The sequence below is a fragment of the Egretta garzetta genome, unplaced genomic scaffold (genome assembly GCF_000687185.1).
Source record: "Egretta garzetta isolate BGI_Z169 unplaced genomic scaffold, ASM68718v1 scaffold439, whole genome shotgun sequence".
Taxonomy (NCBI): domain Eukaryota; kingdom Metazoa; phylum Chordata; class Aves; order Pelecaniformes; family Ardeidae; genus Egretta; species Egretta garzetta.
The window spans coordinates 2,518,143-2,541,196 of record NW_009260803.1 but is presented as its reverse complement, the minus strand read 5'-3'; the positions used below and the strand labels follow the sequence as shown (position 1 = coordinate 2,541,196).

Genomic DNA, 23,054 nt, shown 5'->3' with positions numbered 1-23,054 from the left:
TTTTCTATATGCTTGTATGATTCAGCTTGTATCTGAAGGAATAAACATCTTCTTTAATCTCTTAACAAAATAACAGAGTTCAGGCTCTAGATTTATGTTACACATTTTCAAAGTCCATGCCAGACCTAGAGTTGTAACAGGCCTTTATGGAAGAGTGCTATAAAATTTAATAAAGATTAAACTGAAGAGTTTTCACAAAAATTACTCAAAAAATATACAGAGAGTATGTAACAGAGATTTTTTTTTAATCCAGGCTATAGAATCTTACAGCAAGGATAAATGTTTTATTAAATTACATATATAAAATAATTACGAAATAATTCTGTAGGACACCTCCTTCAGGATGCAAACGGAACAACAACTCTTTTTTTTAACTCTTACAGCAGCTCCTAAGTACTTTAATTTTCTAGTTCTTTCTTCCTGCAGTCTTTAAATATTAAATTGCTTCTTCAAACAATAAATTATTTGTACTCACCCCCTTTTCAATGCTCCCTGTTTGGCAAAGAGTACCTTCAGCTGCCGGAATGCTGTTGGTAACGCAGCGGTTACTTTTGCTGAGGCACCAGAGCTCTCTACACACTTCCTAGGAAAGAAGGCAGGAGCAAGTTGATCAGAATAAAAGCCTAAAATTGCTTCCAGTGCTCTTACACACAGGTATACACAAATCTGTTTTGAACAGAGACTATTAAGAACTGTGCTGGAAAGATAAATCTATAGATGGTTGTGAAATATTCTGGAGCAATTTCAAAGCCACCATGTTTTACCTAAGAATATTCTGCCAAAAAAAATTCTGGAAGCATCAAATTGTAGCCTACAAGAATGTGTTTTTCACACCTGCCATACAGGTCATGTTTTATAATTGCTTTTTTCTTGATGAGTGCTAATACTGGGCTTAGTATACTTTAGCATACTTTTGCTGTGAAAGTAGTCTTCAGATGTGCTGTAGTATCTCCATTACTGTCATTATCTGCCTCAAAATTACATGGGTAAAGGATATTATTAATTTTGAAATATGATACAGCAATAATTACGTTTCCTTTAGTTAAAACCAAAGTTTCTGAGCTCAGACTACTAGCACTCCTCTTCTGTAACACTTGCTAAAACAGTGAAGATGTATTTAGCGCTCATTGAGCTATGCTCTAAAATTACCTTTAGACTTTTTAGCTTTGCAGCTGATATTTCATAAATTATTTAGCCTATCTTATTTCCCCATGTTGTCTGCATTAAACACAGGTTTTCAAATAATCTTTTTTTCCTGCTATATTTTCTGATTTGGTTTTGCACATTTACTCATTTAAATTAAGCCAGTTCTGTTGACATTGGAGATTCATTGTTAAAGCTATCTAAGGGTTGAAATTCATAATATGGGCATGATCCAAAGTTGGCTGAACACTGGAAATTTTCAACTGCTTCAGTTGCCCTTGGATTCAGCTATGCATGCAGAATGGAATCAGAAGTGTTTTGCTTTTACAGTAAATGACTTACATGATAATCTTTGTTGTATTACTTTGAGATCTGTGCAAGCGTTCACAAGTTGCTTATAGATATTTTTTATTTTTTAAGTATTTTTAAAAATGTGAAAGATACCCAGATCTTTAAAATGATCTTATGATAATCATTACCATTCCATTTTATGTAACTGCTGCTTGAAATTGTATCTTACAAATAATCCAGTATAGATCCTATGGCTAAACCTTGGTACAAAGAGCAAAACAGAAAAGACAGTTAATTAGGCACCCGTCCCCTCCCTCCCCAAGTTCATTGTTTCTCTGAGGAAATGGATGAGTATCTGGCACCTAGGCTATCTTTTCTATAGACATCAACAGAATAGCTGTTAAGTTTCGTGCTAAGATTCATGTTTCTTGCATTGCACTGCATATACAAATGGATTTCTTTATACATTATTCACTAGCAGTTGCAGTAACAGTTCAACAGTACAAGCTTTTCCTGAATAATGCAAAATTCTTTTCCAAGCTTAAAATCAGCTGGTGCCATTTGCAGGGTTGTTAATACAGTGTATTCAGTTTCATGATTGGTACAAGCAAGGTATCTTTTTAAAAATTCATTAAAAACATACCGTATTAGAATGGTCTGAAATGATGAAGAAAGAGTACTGATGATTTCTGGAGTTTCTATCCAATTTTTGACAGTTAGGACTAAGCTATTTCATCCTATTTGGTGGGTGGCTCTATGAAAACTTAAGCAAATTGTTGAGTCTCTTTTCAGGAGAAATAGCACCACTTGCAAAACTATACCTGCAGCCAATGTAGAACCATCTAACTTTTCAGATTAGAATTTGTCATTGAAGAAATAAAAACTGTAAACACTTCCTTACTTAAATCTCTGAATAAAACACTTGCTTTTGCCACTCAGCTGATAAAATTTTCAGATTAAGATACATACTAATAAATATATGGTTTAAAATATTAAACAGAACAGGGAAGAACAGAAGATACATCACAAGGATTCTTGAAAAATCTAACTAGATTACAAATTTCACAGCCATTAAGGTGCTAAAATTCAACACTAAATCAAATTCATATCTAAATTGCACGTGAATCCAAACTTCAATACAGTATGGACTTCAAAGTGAAAACTGGTTCCTCTCAGATACAGTATGAGGTGCTCCTGTCATAGTCCTGCCTTATTTACTTCTACATTTACTTGCTCATTTTGTTGAACAAAATTAGTGTAATTTACTTGCTAATGTTTCATGTGTAGTTTACATTGTCCAATCATAATTAGAAGTGTCAGACTGTGACAATTCTACTTGTGACCTTCTGTTTATTTTGCATTTGATCATGTTCAAATGTTTAAATTAATAGCTGTGCTGACTTTGCAAAGTTTGGCTCGATGTTCTGAAAAGCCAAAAATTCAACTGCATTAAGAAACAAAGACTTCAATCATTCCAATACAGACAGAAGCAAAAAAGTCAGATCTGAATAACAGCCCGATATCTGAAAACATCTACACTGAAGGGTGATTTGAATCCAGAATTCCAGGTTGTGCTCTAGAGTTTATGTGCAGAATTTCACTTTTGATATGCCTACACAAATATACCATCCATATATTAACATAAGTGGAAGCCGAAACTAGGACAAACATGTATTTCATTGCCAGGCTAATGTATACACAGACAGAATATTTAACTATTTCTTTCTGACAGGATTCTTTCTGTACACTCAGGTTTCTTCACGGCACTAGACTCCTCCAAATTCACTGAACTAATATCACCCAGACATTTTAATCCCAAAGAAATAATCAGCTGAACTGTGTGAATTAATGGATACAGAACTCCAGAACTATTTTAGTCATTCATCTGTTTGGAGGATGATCCTAAGCATGTCAGCTCACCTCCCTACTCCACAAATGAGAAAAATACTTTCCTTCTTCCTAAATCATTTTGGGAGATGTAAAGCCTATATCAAAACTAGATATTATTACTGACATAATCTGGTAGTCCGTAAAATCCCTAAAGACAAAATGAAAGTAATGTAAAATTACTATGGGCTGTATCATACCATTAATATTTGAGCAAAAACCTCTGCTTAAATCAGAAAGGAGTTCTGTTTGAGACAGACATACAATATCCCAAAATCAACAGACTATTTCCTTATGGAAAACTATGTGAAACACAGAGGATTTATTAACTAAAATAGCACAATGTATCAATTTGTATAAGTAATTTATATTAAAAACAAGAAATTAAATTATTTTTGTAATTTCTTTTAAATATAGCCAAGCTCATTTAAGAAGTTGTTTATTTTCCCCTGCTGTTTGGCATTGAAAAGAAAGAGTAGAATCTGAAGTACATTCTCCATCACCCTATACATGAAATGAAAAATAACATTAATAGTAATTTGAAAACAAATAGGATGTCTAAAAAGAACTGGAAAATCCATCTGTGTTGTTATTTCATTAAATGAAAATGGCATTATACCAGGTACTACTACGGCTCTGTCTTCTTTATTTTCAGCTGATTTTGGAAAGTTAACAGAGAAATTCTGACTAAGGTGCATAAAGCTTTCTGTTCTCCAGCTCAACCCTATACCTGGTACTACCTTAGTTTCATAGTTTCTGATTTGAGCTATTTCCTTACTACCACCATCCTATCTGTAACATCTCTAACCAACTGTTTTTAATAAGCCGGCCTTAAAAACACATGAGGAACTATCCCGGAAAGGTCAGATCCAAAATCACTAGTGGAAAGTATACTGCTTTTTTTTTTTTACACACTAACACGCACACACATATGCACCCCCACCCACCCACCCACATCCACCCACCAATATAAGGTGACCCTTTAGGATAGCCTTTTCTTCATTGGCCGACACAGGATGAAGCTAACATACCTTTTGCCAACATTAAATTTGTGTAAATAATTTACTGAAACTAAGAGAAAGAAGCATAATCTGAAAATTAATCAATGACCTCAAAGTCAGTCTCCAAATGTGTGGACTTAGTAACTTTTGATTTGTAAAGGAAACAAGGGCAAGTGTTTTAAAATCCAGAAAACATAAACTGAAGCTGAGGCCTTTTACAAGATCAAGACAAGATAGATGACAACCTGTAACGGTGTATCTTAGGGCTCCATGACTTCAGTTTGGAATTCGGATGCTTGTATTTGCAGTAAATTAAACAAAGCTGAACCCATCTAGAGAAAAAAAACAGCAAATCAAATTATCTTCCTTTTGCCTAAGTGTTATCAATGATGGAGCCTCTTTCTGTTGCGTCATGCAGAGTTACACATAGGCATTTCAAATTATGCAACATCTAAGCATCCTATATCATAATCATTATAAATGGTCACAATACAGCACAATGAAAACTCAGTAATATGAGCAAAGATCAAATTGCTGTGCTGTTCTTAATGTTTTCGATACTAATGAAAGCCTCCAATAAAACTTAGCAGTTTGGCTCATAATATTAAAAAAATAAGATGGGAAAAACATTCACAATGCATATTAAACTATGATAAATTTGGGAGTTTCATTTTTTATTCATAAAATTTTGAGATGTTAATTAGAATTTTATGTTACTTCAGCACGCTTAATCTGTAATATGCTGCACCTCTTGATGAGCATTTGCTAAAATAGAGCATAAAAATAATTAGCTTGAATTGTAACTTACAATTCAGACCTGAAAAGCATCAACCTGAAGTATTTTCAGCCTTACTGCTGAAATACTGCCGGCAACATGATTAAAACTCAAGACTATAACTATGGGTGAACTTCAGAAGGTTCAAAGTTTAGTTCAGATAAGCACCCAAAAGTTACCATTTTAGTGCTCCACTACCAAATGCTCATTAAGTGGTGCAGCATGTTATGAATCACAACATGCTGAAAGAATGTGAAATAGAATCTGAAGTCATATGTTCATATTACATTACCAGCATTCTTTCCTAAATATTGGGTGCTTATGTGAACGTTATGGGAACTACAGAAGCCCCACAAGAGCAATCACCTCTAAGTAGCATCTTCCCTTTCAAACGCATGCAATCTACCCCATCTTTATTCAAACCACATTCTGGTATCTGGAATCTCATTACTGCTTCTACTGTCATCTGCTTTGATCACTATCTTCTCCTTGCACTTTTTAAACAGCTTTCATAGGATCCAGGCACATTGGTGTTAGGTCTGTGTCTCTTGCAAAAGAGAGAGAATGAGAAAAAGAAAGAGCAAGAAAGAGAAAGAGTCTGGGGTTTGGAGACAAGATAATCCTAGGAAAGAAGAAAGGGGACTACAGGAACTTGTCAGAAAAAGATACAAAAAGGATGTAAAACTACTTTAGGATTCAGAAGGAAGAAAACTTCTGATTCCCCTTGGCTATACACATCCTAATCTTTAAAAAAAGAGGGAAAAAATTCACTTTAAGAATAAAGCTGAATGTTTAAAACGTTAATTACAGCATCATCCTGTAAGTCCTTGCACAAGAAAAGCTTGAAACTTTAATCATTCTAAATGCAAAAGGCCTGCACAGTAGTGATGAGAGGTTTTACATTTGACCAGCGAGACCTTATCAAATAAAAAATAATTGAAAGGTTGATAAAAATGACAGAGTATAATAGCAGGGTCTTCAATTCCTCTCTTTACTTACATATACTTTTAACACCAATTTGTGAGCAACACAATATAAATACATCTGATCAAATTATTTATGCTCTGCTAACAAACTGCAAGTATAAAGCAACTTAGTCATGATATGATGTATGAAGCTGGGGAAAAAAGAAGCCACTTTTCAGTGAGTTACCAAGTACTGTGTGATATGTGCATTCAACTGAATGCACAATCCTAGTCATAGTATCAACGGGTGAGGGAACAGAAGGGAACCAGTAGTTCCGGTGCAAAGATACATCAGTGGCTTCTCTGCTTTTCCTTCTGAAAAAACAGCTACTAGAATCTGCTTCCACCTTCCTATTAAAACGCTACATCAAGCTTAATCATAGAATGCTTTGGGTTGGAAGGGACCTTTAGAGGTCATCCCTCTAGGGATGGACCTCTAGGTCCAACCCCCTTGCACTGAGCAGGGACATCTTTAACTAGATCAGGTTGCTCAGAGCCCCGTCAAACCAGGCCTTGAATGTTTCCAGGGATGGGCCATTTACCACCTCTCTGGGCAACCTGTGCTAGTGTTTCACTACCCCCATAATAAAAATTTTCTTCCTTGTATCAAGGCTGAATCTACCCTCTTCTACTTTAAAACCATCATCCCTTGTCCTATTACAATAGGCCCTGCTAAAAAGTCTGTCCCCATCTTTCTTATAAGCCCCCCTTTAGGTACTGAAAGGCCGCAATCAGGTCTCCCCACAGCCTTCTCTTCTCCAGGCTGAACAAGCCCAACTCTCTCAGCCTGTCCTCACAGGAGAGGCGCTCCAGCCCTTGGATCATTTTAGTAGCCCTCCTCTGGACCCACTCCAACAGGTCCATGCCTCTCCAGTGCTGAGGGCCCCAGAGCTGGACGCAGGACTGCAGGTGGGATCTCACCAGAGCAGAGTAGATACCTCTCTTTATGTAACTGGAGAAAATCACATCAGTGTTTCATGGTTTAATTTACTAACATTAAAGTCTGTATCACCTGATTACAAGGGTCAACTGTAATTCAGGCTATTTTGCCCTAGAAGAAATATTGTAGAACTTCTGTGTATAGCAATTTGTTTACTCTCGTGGATTTGAAAGTTAGCTGACCAATGCTGTTTTGTTTTGGTCATCATTAACTAACTCAGTTAAACTATTCTGTCTCTGGCATGTGGGAAACTAGGAAGCAGTGAAGGTATGACAACTGCATGTCCTGCATTTCTGTAGTTGACACTTTCCCAGCAACTTTCCATTAATGGTAACTAATTTCAGGGCCACTCCCCATAACTTGTTAAAAGCTTCCTAGAAACAACTAACACAAGTGAGGTATTGAAGGCATCAGTATTTTTTTTTTAGTTTTTCCTCATTCTGCCTGTTTACAAGCAGTAAGTTCATAGCTTGAACTCTATCTGTCCTCCAAAAGGCACTAACAAAATGCGAATAAAAACTGGTATTTGAGTTTAAAGCTATTTTCATTGGCAGACTAACTGGAGAACTTAATTGCAAACAAAAGACCATGACAAAGAAGAGAGCTACCTGTCATCAGCTAAAATACATGACACGACGTGTTAAACTCTAGTGTGAAATACAGAGTGGTCCTACTGATTTCAGTGAAGCCATGTATTCAAAGGGAAGGAGAGTTTGTCCTCTTTTTCCCCTACTCAAAGTATTTACTGACGCCAGTGATGGTGGAAAAGCATAAAATGCAAAAAAAATATACCAAGGGATTGTAAGGAACTATCTCTGAAACCCATGCTAGCAGCCAACAGCTTCACAGATCATAAAATGCACTACAGCAATATCAACCATATGCATATTCTGAGAGTATCTCCTCATTCTGCCTGTTTACAAGCAGTAAGTTCATAGCTTGAACTCTATCTGTCCTCCAAAAGGCACTAACAAAATGCGAATAAAAACTGGTATTTGAGTTTAAAGCTATTTTCATTGGCAGACTAACTGGAGAACTTAATTGCAAACAAAAGACCATGACAAAGAAGAGAGCTACCTGTCATCAGCTAAAATACATGACACGACGTGTTAAACTCTAGTGTGAAATACAGAGTGGTCCTACTGATTTCAGTGAAGCCATGTATTCAAAGGGAAGGAGAGTTTGTCCTCTTTTTCCCCTACTCAAAGTATTTACTGACGCCAGTGATGGTGGAAAAGCATAAAATGCAAAAAAAATATACCAAGGGATTGTAAGGAACTATCTCTGAAACCCATGCTAGCAGCCAACAGCTTCACAGATCATAAAATGCACTACAGCAATATCAACCATATGCATAAAGTATTAACTGCTATTAAAACGTCTGAGGTTTTAGCCTCTGTCCTACAAATGTGGGGACCAGCTCTAAAACAAAGCATTATTTTGAACCACAAGATCTGTAAGTTACAGTCAGGCATATTCCAGGTATTATTTAAACTCATAAAACAGAGAAATTCTGCGTTAAGACTGGAATTCTTTCCTGAGTTAACCCAGAGACAGCCAACAGCCAAATGTTATTAGGCAGATGCTCAAAGGTTAAGGAGGTAAGGAGTCAATGAAAAAAGTTCTCCTTACACTGACCGAAACAAACGGATTGAAAAAGGTTCTGAACAGTCAGGGGAACTGGTATACAAACAGAGCAAAGCACTGAGACACACCTGACAATCAGCAGGAGAGAATTCACACTGCATCACCCTAGAAAATGTAGCTACATCCAATAGCTACATAAATGCACTTTGAACTAGCACTGTTCCTAATAACCTCAAAATCTCCCACTGCAGTGAATCCAGTAAGATACCTGAAAACATGTACTAACTTTAGGAAAAACCTATGTGTCAGTATTATGTGGTGAAATTTCCACCATTACAGTTTGGCTCACTTTAAGTCATCAATTAACATTCTCCTGAACCTACAAGTGTATTCTAAAAATTAAATATTTTAAGTAGCTTGAGACATTGCCTCTCAATTCTTTATTCAAAGTATCTATTTCATCACAGAAATTCTCTAAAATTGCCCCTGTATCAGAAATGGTGGAAAGTATAATATAAAGAACAATACACATGCCACATTTGAAGGATCACTGTCTACTTGCTAAGATGTAGTTCTATTTTTTCAGCTCAAAGAGCTAAAGCACCTCTTTGAATTCTTGTCTGACCTAATGTGACGAACAATACAGGGAAATCTGACCAGTAGCCACAACGCTTTTGCTGGAACAGTTCTGTCCATAAGTGACTAAATAGTTTAATTAGGTCTAGTACTTACAATAGTATCAAAACAACTACCAAAGAGGTCCTTTTAAGGTCAAATTGGCTCCTTGCCAGTACACACACACACAGAAAGGCAAAATTTGCAGCCCTTTTAATATTTTAGTTCCGATGCCTTAATCTTTCAAACAGCTCTCCATGTATTTAACGTCAAGTTCCTAGGCCTTCAGGTACTTAAATGTCCAAAATTCCTTGCAGGATTAGGATGTGATCTATGATCAAAAGCAACAAACAGTTTAAAATAAACATGCAGAGGGAATGGATGAGGAAATATGGGAGAAAAGGCAATGAACACAGATTAACATTACAGCTAGATGTTTGAAAGAGGTAATTTTTCTAAAGGTTAATAAGACATTATGACAGAATACCAAAGCAGAAAGAACATGAAGATTTTCCAAGTTACTTTAAAAACACCAACCATCTTGACAGCTGCATCAGAGCCCAAAGGAGACTTGTATCTTTATGGCCTTTGATTTGAGAGTCTGACTGTTTCTCTTGTCATGTCTCACCATTAGTAAAGAACATGAGCAAGAGAAAAAGGCATGCAAGTTTCTCTGAGATTTCCCTTTGGTTAGAATTTATTTCCTTCGGGGTTGCTAAACCCCATACTGGAAAACCTGCTTTACCCCTTTTTTACCAGTGACTTCCAATAAAAAGGGCTAAAATATGTGCTAGAAAGATGAACTAGGTCCACTGTTAATTAGGGATTTTTAAGTTTTTTCTGCCCGTAGTTGCACATGTGTCTGTGCAAGAATAAAAATAAGATCAATGAACTGTAAGTGGCATCTTCATGTGAATAGTACATCAATCAGGAATATCCAAAGCACTGACTGTTTATTTTTGATAATGAAAGAGTTGAGCAGATTATTCAACTTAGCTTTTCCTGGTATTTAGATCTAGTTCCACTACTCAGTTCTAAAAACGCCTTTCATATATGAATAGGTCTTTCTTGCATGGCTATCTTCCACCTGCACTACCAGCTGCCAAAGACTTTTTTTTAAACCCCTTCAAAATCACTACTTGAAATCTGTAAGTTCATAATCATCATGATGACATTTTCAGAGCATTATGGCCATGGCGGATAATACTTTTAAATGTAGATGCTATTTAAATGCATATAATTTCTTAGAGTGGACTTTTACAATAACCTGCTATGTTAATATATGCAGTCTGAATCCTATTATTAAAAATCCAGGGAGGGTTCTGAGACACTGGTAAATTAAGCTCATATTGATGGTACGCTGATGGAATTCAATACACTGTATCAATTCACAGGACTGATGTCCTATGATGTCACACGAAGACATGACTTTTAACTATTACCTCCATCAAGTGTCTACCTATTTTTTGTAACTTAATGGAATCCCCCAAAAAATTAAAAAGAAAGCAGAAGGCAGAAATCCAGTAATACCTACACATCTTCATTACTTCCAGTTGATTGTGGGTTAGAAACTGGTTTAAGAAAGAAAGTGAACTATATAGCGTGATCATCACAACAATGACTACATAGTTTAACAGTGTTTGAAAAAAGTAACATACACGCAGAAAAGCCAGGTTTTGCACATTATTAAATTTCTGGTTTAATTTAAGATGCAGTATATCTCCAAAGGCCGTGCTGTAAATCATGGATTAAATACCTGCAGATTTCCTTAGTCTGAAAATAAAAGAGTGTGTATAGTGAGAATTTGTAAGAAAAAAGAAAATAAAAAAGTTATGACTTAGATGTAATGACAGGAAACAGGGCGCTTAAAGAACAGTGGTGGGAAGTGAGAACTTGAAGAGGAACAATAAAGGCCAAAAGAAGTTTGCTGAGGGATCAGGAGTAGAAGACCCAGTGAGCTAGTCAGCCAGCTACGTACAACTTTTAAATCCTTTCCACAATGCAATCTGCCAAAGAGGCATCCCAAGAATAACATATTTATCACCCCAGGGATATTAAAATGGACTTTCTTTGTAGCTAGACTTCAGAGAAGTAAATAAAGTATAAATTCAATTATTACATTACTTGAATAATCTAAAAATCAAAATATTACTAAAACTATTTACTTTTAAATCACTAGGTATGTTTTCCAGGCTTATTTAATTTAGGCTCAGCTGATTATTTGACGACAAGCACAACAGAATGCATCCTTTTACTACATGCTTTGGGCTGCAAGATTTTAAGTATTTATCAATTTATTGCATAATGGCCTAAGTGTGCAGGATTTTATTTCTACTGTAAATTTATGAACTTTAATTATTGTAGCCAAAGCTTTGCTAGTACTTAGCTACTCAGTGTTCTATTCAGCTATCTAGCTTCATGTTCCTCCATTCCCATGACCGTAATTCATCTTTCCAAAAAGAGATCTGAGCAATGTGAAAAACAATAAACTCAATGTCAGGAAAAAAAAGAGATAATAAAACCAGACCTCACAAATCCACACAAGTACAAAAGTAATTTCAAAAGGTAGCTTTAAATTGGAAAGTTAAAGCCAACACAACAGATTTCATGTTTGAAGATTAATACAACATGAATCTAATCTCATTTAACTGAAATCAAGGAAAAATCTGTAGTACACTTTACAAGGAGCAGGATGAAGTGTTCTGGGCTCCTTTTTTCCCTAAAATTAAAGAACGCCTTCCCCAGCTCATTGTTACCCAAACATTTTGGTGTACAGTACACACAAATGACTCAAGCAAAAGATGCAGCATAAGGATTAAAATGTACCCTTTGCTTACGTATGATGGCACCAGACATGCTACCTGAAATCTGTAACCCACTACTGCATCTAACTAAAGATTTAAGTTATAAAGGAATATATACAAATGACTAAGCAGAACACTCAGCATAAGGATTAAGACTTCTTACCCCATATTTACATTGGCGGGATGTTGCTCCATACTGGAAGCGACACTGTTCATCAGCATCATACACCTGACCTGGGGCCACAGCTGGATAAAGAAAGTCACGCTTGGGAGGCTCATTATCAAGGCAAGTACCACGGCCCGAACTGTTCAACATAAAGGACCAAATCAATTAGGAATTCTACTGACTGTAAATCACAGTAATGATATCATGTATCTAGATCTTACTTTTAACAGCACTGGGTGTGAAACAAATATGATTGCAATAAACAAACAGTAAGAAGGTACACCCATAGTAAAAAGAAAAATAATTAGAGGGAATTAAGAGATTAAAATAATTTTTCATCATTATTATTAACAAAAATGCTTATTTTAGATTGTGAAATAGGTTCATGTATTATCCTTTTTAAAGTGTGATAATTTCTGAGCCACACAAGACTGATTTTCATTTTTGTTTTAAGGTTCCTATTTGTTTTCACTGAAGAATAGCTACATTTGGTCATAGAATGAAAAATAAACAAATTAAGCAAATAAAAGAAATTCAGTTTACAATTCTTACTGACCCTTCTGATCCTTCAAACAGCTAAATACAATCTTATAGATATGAGCAGCTCAATTAAGTTTACATAAAAGTAAAACACACTTAAATTTCAATATGGCTAAATGTTTATGGGATTAGGACCTGAACATGCATGCTTTTCTTCCACTTGAGTGAACAAAATAGTTACAGTGGTAAAAATTCTGCAGGATCTTCAAATTTACCCATATTAGGGCGAGTGAAAAAATTTGTATGGATCACAGATCTTCTCCATTGGATTAGTACTACTTAGTCTTAAAATATTCATGTTATAACTAAGATCATCATCTTTGAAAAATTTAATATTTTCTTCTATTATATTCACTGTTTTATTTAGTGGTTGGTGGGCTTTCTTCCAAAACATGCTTACATTCAACAACAATATTTTAGTGTAGAGGAATAAATAACAAAGCCAGCCAAACGCAGACAGAGTTCTGTTTAGAAAACTTTGTACTTTGCTAAATACAATTATTAAGTTTCATTTAGTCAATGTGCATAAAAGAGGACAGATGCTTTTTTACTTTCATTTCACATGTGAGTAAGTGAGGATTTTTAAAGAATTCTTAAGCCAACACTTTAAATTTTTTTCCAACATTCCTACAAATTTTGCCAGCACTTATGTTTTTTTTTCCAAATCTTTTCCATGCACCTTGCCAAAGGAACATAATTTCAGAAGTGAATGTTCTACACTGTTTTTTGGAGAACTCCAATTTTCTATACTTTTAATCTGCAGATTAAAAAAAGAGCAAAAAGCCTCCTTTAACTACATATTTTACGTTCTCGTTTTAACCCTATTTTATTCAATTCTTTGAAACTCTACAATAAACCCTGTGGAAAAACAAAGAAACAAATGACTGCCGACCATTTCAGAAGAAGGGAAACAGCAACTAAGGCAATAACGAGGTAAATATAGAAAAAAAATGTATTTTGTTACTAATCCAAATGAATTCAGCATGATTCACCCGCACACACGCACACACACACACCATCAGCTGAAATCTATCTTTAAAATATCAACTCTGTGTTTCTGGCATAAAAAATAATGTACTCGCCCCTTTATTCCAGTTCTAATTATTGCAAGCATATATATTTTCTAAATAGCAAAAGTTGGGAAACTATCCTACATTCAGTGTTGTATTTTGCATGTATGAGTAGTACACATTAATAATTCCAATATGAAAATAACTCCAATACAATCTTATTTTTCTGCATTGTCTGGTCCAAACTGCAGATAGGAACTTTGCTTAAACAAGCAGTGGGAAGTTTAGCAGTTGACAGCAGCTTCACCTAGTATTACATGATAGGCACATTTCCATAGATTCCAACAGTGCAGAGTTAGGTCTGTAAACTGTGATCCTGTAAACAGACAGCCAAGGGCACAGCATTTAAAAACTCTCATTACCTTTGGCAACTCTCTCCATAGGCATGTGTATCCTTGCACGGATTAGATTACAGAATCAGATCTAAATCTTTAAGTTCACTGAACTTGTAAATTAAAGTCTATTACCTACTCTTCAAGACATATAGTTGCAGAAATACAAGTCAAAATCCTTGTAGTAAATGCAAAAATATGCCTCTTCTGCTCTAATGACAGGATTTTCACCATAATAAAATATTGTTGTAGCAGTAAAAAAGCAAGAAATTACTACTAAGCAGCCATTCACCTACTAGCTACATCACCACCTCTCAGACTGAAAATTAGTTTCTCTCTTTCCTTCTGCTTCAGTTCTACTATTTCTCTTAGGTAGTTGAACAATATTGACACATTTACAAATTTAGTGTGAGAATTGAAGTATTTTGGAAAAGAAATAGCATGTGTTATAAAAACAGGGACTTCTACTGGTAATGAAAGGTCTCACCAAAGCTGTGCAAAGGATGAATACAGGCTAAGGACCATATAATCTTTCTGACAACTTCTACTGCACTTAGGAATGGTATAATACTAGTGAGTCTACATCCTTGTTCTTCTCCCTTTCCCTTTGCTCCACCAGAGCAAAACCCAGCTACTTGAGAAAAAAAAATCTGCTAAATCTAGGGGGATGAAGCAAAAGGGTGCAAGAAAAATAATGGTATCAAAGCACCTTGTAAACAGAGGTCTAATAGATGGTATTGATCAGGCCTACAAATGCCAAAAAAACCCTTTGTGTAGATGTAAAACAGATAATAGGAAGGAAAAGAATGGTCAAACTCATCCTTACATTCTATTTACTCCACAAGATACTACTACTACTCAAAGACTTTCTCATTTTCCTAATTTTAGGTTAATTTCATGAGGTTTTATGGGACATAATAGGACTGGTTTCAATTACAAAATAGCTAAGCTTGAAGCCATTTCACCCGTTATTCCAGTGTTGTGTCTCAAGAGATCTTTGCAAAACACTGTACGATATAATTTAAACATTTTTTATTTTAATACCACAGGATAGCAAATTAATCTTCTGTTTGGAAGGATATCAAGGATACTAGAGCATTTTCTGAAAGCTTAAGATCTCAGATGCTATCACTGCTAACTGGTTGATCAAAACAACAGCAACCAGGGATTCAGTGTTAGAATCTTTATAGACTGAACAATGCAAAACTGTCTGCACAGATATCACTGTTGTATCCAAGGCCAATAAAGAGAAAAAGCAAAAGCCATGGACGTAGACCTTTCAGGGTTTATACTCCTATTACAGTATCTATTCCCAAATATCTCAGCAACATACACAGTACAACATAACTCCTTCAATGGTTGAAAAAAATACCCCAGAACACTGGCACTGAAAATAGGTTTTGAATGCTACAGAATTGGCTCATTCATAATAATGATGTGGACTATAATGCAATTTATAATTAAAAATCATAAATTAAATGTATTGTAAGTATCTGTAATTATCTGTTATAGCTAAACAATCGTATATGTAAATATATAGATAGTATACACAATATTTTGTGTTACCAAATTACCCATAAAAATATGGGAAAAAAGGAGAAAAAATTATTGACTATAAACACAGTGCATTTTATATATATTCATACATATAAAAACACGAATTATTTACTTGTCTATATATAACATTTGTCTCCTGACAGAATCCTTAATTCGTATTTATTACATACTTTTCCTGAGTAAAAAATGATTTTTAGAGAGCAACTGGATATATTTCTGTACAGGTTACAAAAGCTGCTTAACTTGACATTAATGAATAAACTCTGCAGGTTGCTGAATAGTCTACAGTTAATAACATAAATATTTGCAGAATCAAGGCATAAGTAATGGAAGTGTGATTTGGAGTGGTATGTTTAAAATTAAAATGAACCAGAACAGGATTACTAAATGAAAACATTCTTGAATGTTAGGGAAATACAGATACTGATGTGGATTTACCACTTGCTCTCATGAGAAATTCTACCTCTTTCCAATCTTTTATGCAAGGCTGGCATATTACCTATTTCATAGCAAAGGCTAATTTCGCACAATTTTTTCGTAACACTCAATTTTTCTTTTGTTTGGTTATTTCTTTAATGTATACTTTCCTCCACAATATAATCTGTGTTCCAAAGCATTCTTTTATTCTTTTGAATAATTATCCAGCAGTCATATTAGGAAAAACCTATTGGTCTATCAAAACCATCCACCTACCAAAATCTGTTGGTAACTGGCCTTGAGAGTTTGGGAGATACTAAGCTATAAAATATTGGGCCAATCTGTTGTTCTATATTTATTTCATCAAACATTCTACAAATAAGTTAATGGGAATCTGCTACTGATTCTGCCCTTTACAATTTCTTTAAATTTAAATAACACAAGATGTAGAAAAAGAGTAATACTTGCAAAGTCAACGCTCAAAAACATTGTCAGCACATGATTACAGAAACTGGTTTGGGTTCATTTCTCCTATGAACAGATATTAAGGGTTTCTGCTCTTCCCACAGGAATCTGTCCTCTGACACTGCTCTCCAACCCTTCAATTCTCAGTGAGTATTTCTGCATTTAATTCCATAAAAGGTTAGTGAAATTTAAAGCCATTGTAAAGCACTTAGAAACAATCCAGGTGATAAACTGAATTCAGCTAATCTTTCACTCTAACATAAAGCTTTACAGACAATAGCTATTATTTGCTAGAAGGCATGTTTTCCCCAGAAAAAAAATTATTTTCTGTGGCCATTTCAGAGCCTGTGCTGGCTGGCCATCTTTCTTGAGAGTTTTGATAGATCTATTAGCAATACATAGTTTAGCTTTGTCTTATTGTCATCCTTTTAGCCATATTCATCCTCTATCTGGCCATTCTGCAAAATAAATTGCTTTCCCAACCAGTGCCTGACTGAATTGATACCTTCCAAGTGATATTTAATGGCTATTCCTCAGTAGCCTCGGTCTGGAAAATGTTTCTGGGTATAGTTTTAAGAAAGTCTTGAGGAAGAGAAGGATGAAGTTGAGGCTCTACTTTGAGTGTCACCAGCATGACCTCTGTTTCAAAATGCTTCTGCCTGATGATAAAGAACAATGTGGTATCTACACTACAAAATGGCACTCAGTGCAAAACTGCTATAGCAGTGATGGCCCAAGCTGCTAAACTAGTAAATCCACATTAACCTGTCTTACCATATAATACTGTGAACACTTAACGAGCTTGTACCGAAATTCATTCCGTCTGCCTTATCCTGCTGCCATGACAGCCCTGCCCAAACTTGTATCCAGATCTAAGCCGCCAAATCTAAAAGGTGTTGTGGTATGTCATACGGAATCACAGCCTCAGGTTTCTGCTTCCGTATCTGCATTTCATCCCATTGTGTTCTATCTTTCTTGTTAGACAAAGCTGCATGAATCCTAAACTAGCCGTATGCATTCAGCACAGAAAAACACACTTGTCTTCCTTGTTTGTAGTCTACTGGGTCCTGTGCCAGCTGTTTTCCCATTCTTGAGGAAAAATTGAAAGAAAGGAAAAAAGCCAAACCTATCTGGAATAAGCATCTGGAGACACAGATGACAACATCTTGAGGCTTTGCCTTCTAAAGCTCTAAATCAGCATTTTCCTCATCTGTTGCTAAGTTATGGAGAAGTACTAGAAAAAAACAGAACGATTTTTCCTGTCTGGATGCAGCCTGTTCTGCTCTTATAGGAGCAGCCAGGGAATTGCTACCACATGAAATTCACCATTTTTCTTTGTTTCTTGCTCACTGATGACTACCTGCAACAGAAAAGTATGTGTTCTTAAAGCTGTTCTGCCTTAAGGAAAGGTGCAAACAGGTAGAAGAAAGTGATCTAGGCTTCTGCAGCCATCCTGCAGGTACTTGTGTAACTACCTCAACAGCTTCCTTCTGTTATTGAGGAGATGACATGAAAAGCTGGGGAGAAACCCAGAAATTGGAAAAAAACCCTACAGTTTTACAGGCTATTTTGCTTTATGAAATAATAAAACAACTATTCTAAGAAAAAAAGTATCAATTTATTTATAGGATATTAGAAGCACATAAGAAGCATAGATTTATAATGAATAGATCATGTTTGAGAAATCTGACATTTTTAAAAATAGATCGCAAAATTAGTAGAGGAAGGAGAAGTTATCTTTGGCTCTTAGTACAGTATTTAGCACAGTATTCTACACAATTGGAAAATCTATTCATAATTGCAATGAGTAAAATAATGTTTACCCAAGGTGGCTTTGAAAAAAATAACATCTACATTCCAGGTTACAAAAATACAGCTAAAAAATTATGAAAGATAATTTATTATTGAAGCTGCCATGCGTAATTTTTTTTTTAACCGTAGCTCAAATATCACTTAGTATCTTCCATAATGATTTTTTTTTTTATGAAATTCACAGATGGTAGTAGAGTTACAAACACTGGCAATGATAAAAGGGTATCTCAAAAAACCTGAAGAGATTAGAACTATGGGAACAGATTCACCAGAGCACTATTCTGGCTTTACGCTAATATAACTACAATTTCACTCGTGTCCCACAGACTTAAAAATTAAATTTAACAGTGACTCAAACCTAGAGAATGGGAAAGAATAATGGAGATGCTAAGAGTAAATAATAAATGTAAAAATAAAACATAAAGTAGAGGAGGCACAAGCTAAACATTTTTTTAACTGCAGTAAAAATCTGAAGGACCACTGCATAGATATCAAGTGAAGAAACAAGAAAATTTATTCAGGCTGAAATTTAAAACTGTGTGGGAACATTATGAACAAATGTCCAGCCCTATTACATTTGCAGCATAACACAACCCACAGAATTTTACCATGTTTCCTTCTCTAAACACATAAAGAAGAAATGAATTCTTAGCTATCTGTTGAATTATGTCTTCATCAACAGACAATTTCTTGTCAGGACAATTTTGGGATCAAAATGGAGTTCAGAGGAGAGCAACAAATAGAAGTAAATGAGACAGAACAGCAGAACTGTAATAGTAAGAAACAAACCCCCAAATGCTACCAAGAAAATACCTGAACTGTATTCTTACAGTCAGAACTACTAAGCTGTGAAATAATCTCTCAGAAGCGATGCCAAAACTGTATTCTTTGCCAAAGTGAAAACTAGGCTACATGACATACTAGAAAGACTACTGACCAGAACAATGTTGACTTAACCAAAATTATTGGTAATGATAAAACAAAACTACCCTGTATTTTTTTTATAATGGTAGTTTTAAATGAATACATATATCTCTCTCCTGAGAAAATCAATTTATATTGTTAGAAACCTGTATCACATATATACGTAAGGATGACTTATTCAGTGTGCTTTAGTTTAGACACTTATCTCAAACGTTCTAGTACATAAAATTAGGTGAGTGCACAGTTCAGTGGGATGATATAAAATGCCTTTAGCTGATACAGTAACTGAAGAGAAGTTTTTTTCCTCTTACCAGCACCAACACTAAACATGTGTCTCTGCCCACTGACTCTACACAGAGCTCAAACACCTCTTCAAGCCAACTCGGTGATTGTCCACATCATGTGTGAAGCTACATTTGAACCAATCTAAAGAAATCTAAAGATTTATCAGTCCAGATAAGTCCCTTCAGGTAAGATTCAGAATACAGCACCTTAGTCTGAGGTTAGATCCCTGAAAGAGGAGAAGCTCACTTTGTTCTTAGTCGTCTCATGGTTAGACCACTTGACTGGTTTAAGACCATCTCCTAAAATACAGTAAGTGTCTGAATTATTGAACCACCTTTATTTCTTAAAGGAATGATTGCACTGATGACACTGAACCTACCAACCACCTCTTATTTGGTCCCCATCTTACACCATTTCAAACAATCCTGTTATTAATTGGTTCTCCACAGAACTTACAGTTCTGTGTTCACCCTCCATGATTTAAAACACATACAAAGGCTTCGTTATGCTTAATATATACCAATGTATACATATGAGCACATTTTTGAGACAAATGTATTTTGACAGTTTAAATCTTTTTCATACACAAGTGAAATTTTAGGTAGCAATCTACTTCTGGATAAAAATCATCACAGAAGTACAGGTTAGCACAATTTTAAGGTATTAACATAAGGATCTCTGCCATCCTTCCCTATAATCTTTATATTCTCACCAATGGTACCAAAGAATGTTGACAGATAAAAAACTAACACTGAACAAAAAAAATCTAGAGAATGCAATGTACAAGGAACAGGGCTATGATCTTGTTCCCTTCGTTATATTCCTTCACATTATGCACGTATTTAAAAAAAAAACCCACTTCCCATCTTTCATAGACAAATTCCATCCTTCTCTATTTCTTACTCTCAGGTTAACAACATAATGACATATTATCAGCACTTCAAAATGTTTTGAATAGATTAAAAATGAGAACTGCAAGGTGGGGAAAGGCACAGAAGAAGCTTTTGCCATTACATAGAGAAAGTGATCTACAAAATAAAAATCTTAAGTGACTTCTGTCTGTTCATTCTAAAGATGTAAACCACCAGAACAGGCCACTGTATCTCTACTATTTATCCTCAGAGGTGACTTTTTTTTGAAAACTCAGATGATTTTTCTTGAGAGATTACTTACTCTAAAAAACTGGTGATGTAATCCCGACTGCAGGCTGACCAAGAGAAAGGGTTGGTGTTTGCTGTAATATGAGCTGCCATTAGCTTTGCTGCTTCATGACCTTTGGTCCCACAGGAATTTCCAATTCCATCATGATTCATACCAAAACTGCCCAAAAGAGGAGGAAAGAAACAGCCCATTACTTTTCTTCAGCATCAGACATATCTTAAAACTTAATGTCACCTTTACAGAAATCATGTCAGACTAAAAGAACACACTTCACACAGGAGAACTCTAAAGAGGAGAATCAGGATCAGTTAAGCTGTTTAGTTTATTCAGATCTTAGAATACTGCACAATTACATACTTCCTTTTCTCCCACAGAATTTTGAAAGAATTTTACTTATTTTCTAAAGTTTTTAACAATATTCTTGCCAGATAAATACAGAACACTCAGTCCTTATTTGGTGTCGCACCTGGATAAGAAATGTTTATTGTGGCACTGACATTTGGATTAGTAAACAAGGACAAACAGAGAAATAGGTGATGTTGCTATATAGACATACAGTATAGACACACAGCAGCCAATGATAATTTAAGCAGAACATGGGTTTTGCAACTCCCAGGGCAATACTGCATGCACATCCCTCTCTGTATCCACTCAGAGAGTGACCTGGAGCCCTTCTATTAGAGCTCTGCGTTGTCATGGAACATTCAGAACGAAGACAACTAAAAATCAGCAGAAAATACAGTAAGAAACCTCTGGGTGGCACTTAGCCAACAGAGATTTCCAGGCAACAAATTAATTAACTTTCAACAAAGATGACAGGACTCTGGAAAAAGAAATACGGCAAAAGAATCCTTATGCCTTAGAAATCCTGCGATACTGAAATACCCTCTTGGAGATACCAATCTTCAACATAACCATCAAATTAAAACTAGAAGTAAATTCACAGAGCCATCTATTTGAAAAGACTTTCATTACAAACTATCTTGAGTTAAGTTATTACTGTTATTCCTAAACAATCAGTAATGTATACCTAACTGGCCAGACATAAATGAAGCACCTGAACAGAGTATTTCTTAACAGTTATACACTTTTCTAAAACGCCATTTTCTTAGTTTGCCTTTGATTAACTTCCATTCAATCACTTGGTGGGAAAAACTTATTTCTTTTAGTATTCCCTCCTTCTTCCCAAACATGGCACAATGGTTATGAAGTCAAAGGGACAGGCAATCCCTCTGAGACATAGGAGTCTCCCTGACCATGAGACAGAGAAGTAGTTAAAGGGAATGCCAAAACTGAGCTTCTGTACACCTGGAGCAGCAAAACTGTCGTTTCTTCGTGTGTCATACAAAGAGATCAGTCTTTGGAGTCTTCTATATTACAAATGCTAAAAAGACTGACTCCCTGTTTCTTACTCATCATTCAGTAATACAATTCAGGAATGTGCTGAGGCACTCAGTTTTGATTTTCTAGAAACTTTTAGGACTGACTGCCAGAAGACACAAATGGTGGTAGATTAGAGGCTGGCCATTTATCTACTGACAATACCACTTCATACGAGTTCTTCATGGAAGAACTTTCTGTATGGAAAAAACAGTGATAGTGGTGTTACAGTAATCTGAACATATTGCTCTAGAATGTGGTACAAAAATACAAGACCTTCATGTTACTCTGAGCTTCAATACACTGGGTATTATTCCATCTCTTCAGCTGATCTAACAAACTATAAGCACAAGGTGTTAGCTAACCATTCCTGCCAAACCCCATTAATTGCATGGATATAAGAAAAGTAACACCCGTGAATGACGTATGTTTCCTACAGGCAGGGGAAGGACTTCACCGCCAAAAAAGCATCACTTCCTTGCTTATGGGATGTCTCCCTATGGAATATATGTAGCAATACCTGCATGTATCTAGTTTGGTGTATGGTATCTCATAAATGCAGAAAGCCATATGCTATATTATGCATGGGAAAGGTCTGACTGACATCTTAGATTATTATATCATCAAATGAAGAATACCCCTTGCATATAAAAAACAGAGGTTTAAAAACACTTTGTCTGAGCAAGGTATGTATTATAATGAAATTATGTATTATAAGTCTTCACTATCGATATATACTTTGGGAGGGAAGAACTTATATATCCAAAGCAACAAACTGAACCAAAATTTTAAAACGAAAAATTTATTTTATTGACCTAGTTCTCAACTACCATTGTTTCCTAGAATTAGGGGTACTTCAAATAGAAACATTTCCTTTTGAATTGCCTCTGTGCCATTTCTTAAAACAGAAAACCTTTGGTTTTAATAATGTCTATGA

The 23,054-nt window shown here is 35.4% G+C and overlaps 1 protein-coding gene across 2 annotated transcripts in view; it reads right to left on the bottom strand.

Moving 5' to 3' along the window:
- Positions 1 to 23,054, bottom strand: part of ADAMTS6 (ADAM metallopeptidase with thrombospondin type 1 motif 6) — a 143,473-nt gene that overhangs the window by 54,735 nt on the left and 65,684 nt on the right. For both annotated transcript variants that reach the window (XM_035902263.1, XM_009646879.2), the window contains exons 9-11: positions 20,750 to 20,896; positions 12,172 to 12,313; positions 476 to 583 (exon numbers count right to left, since the gene is read on the bottom strand). In XM_035902263.1, coding sequence (XP_035758156.1) covers positions 476 to 583; positions 12,172 to 12,313; positions 20,750 to 20,896 — 397 coding nt within the window. The remainder of the gene's footprint in view (positions 1 to 475; positions 584 to 12,171; positions 12,314 to 20,749; positions 20,897 to 23,054) is intronic.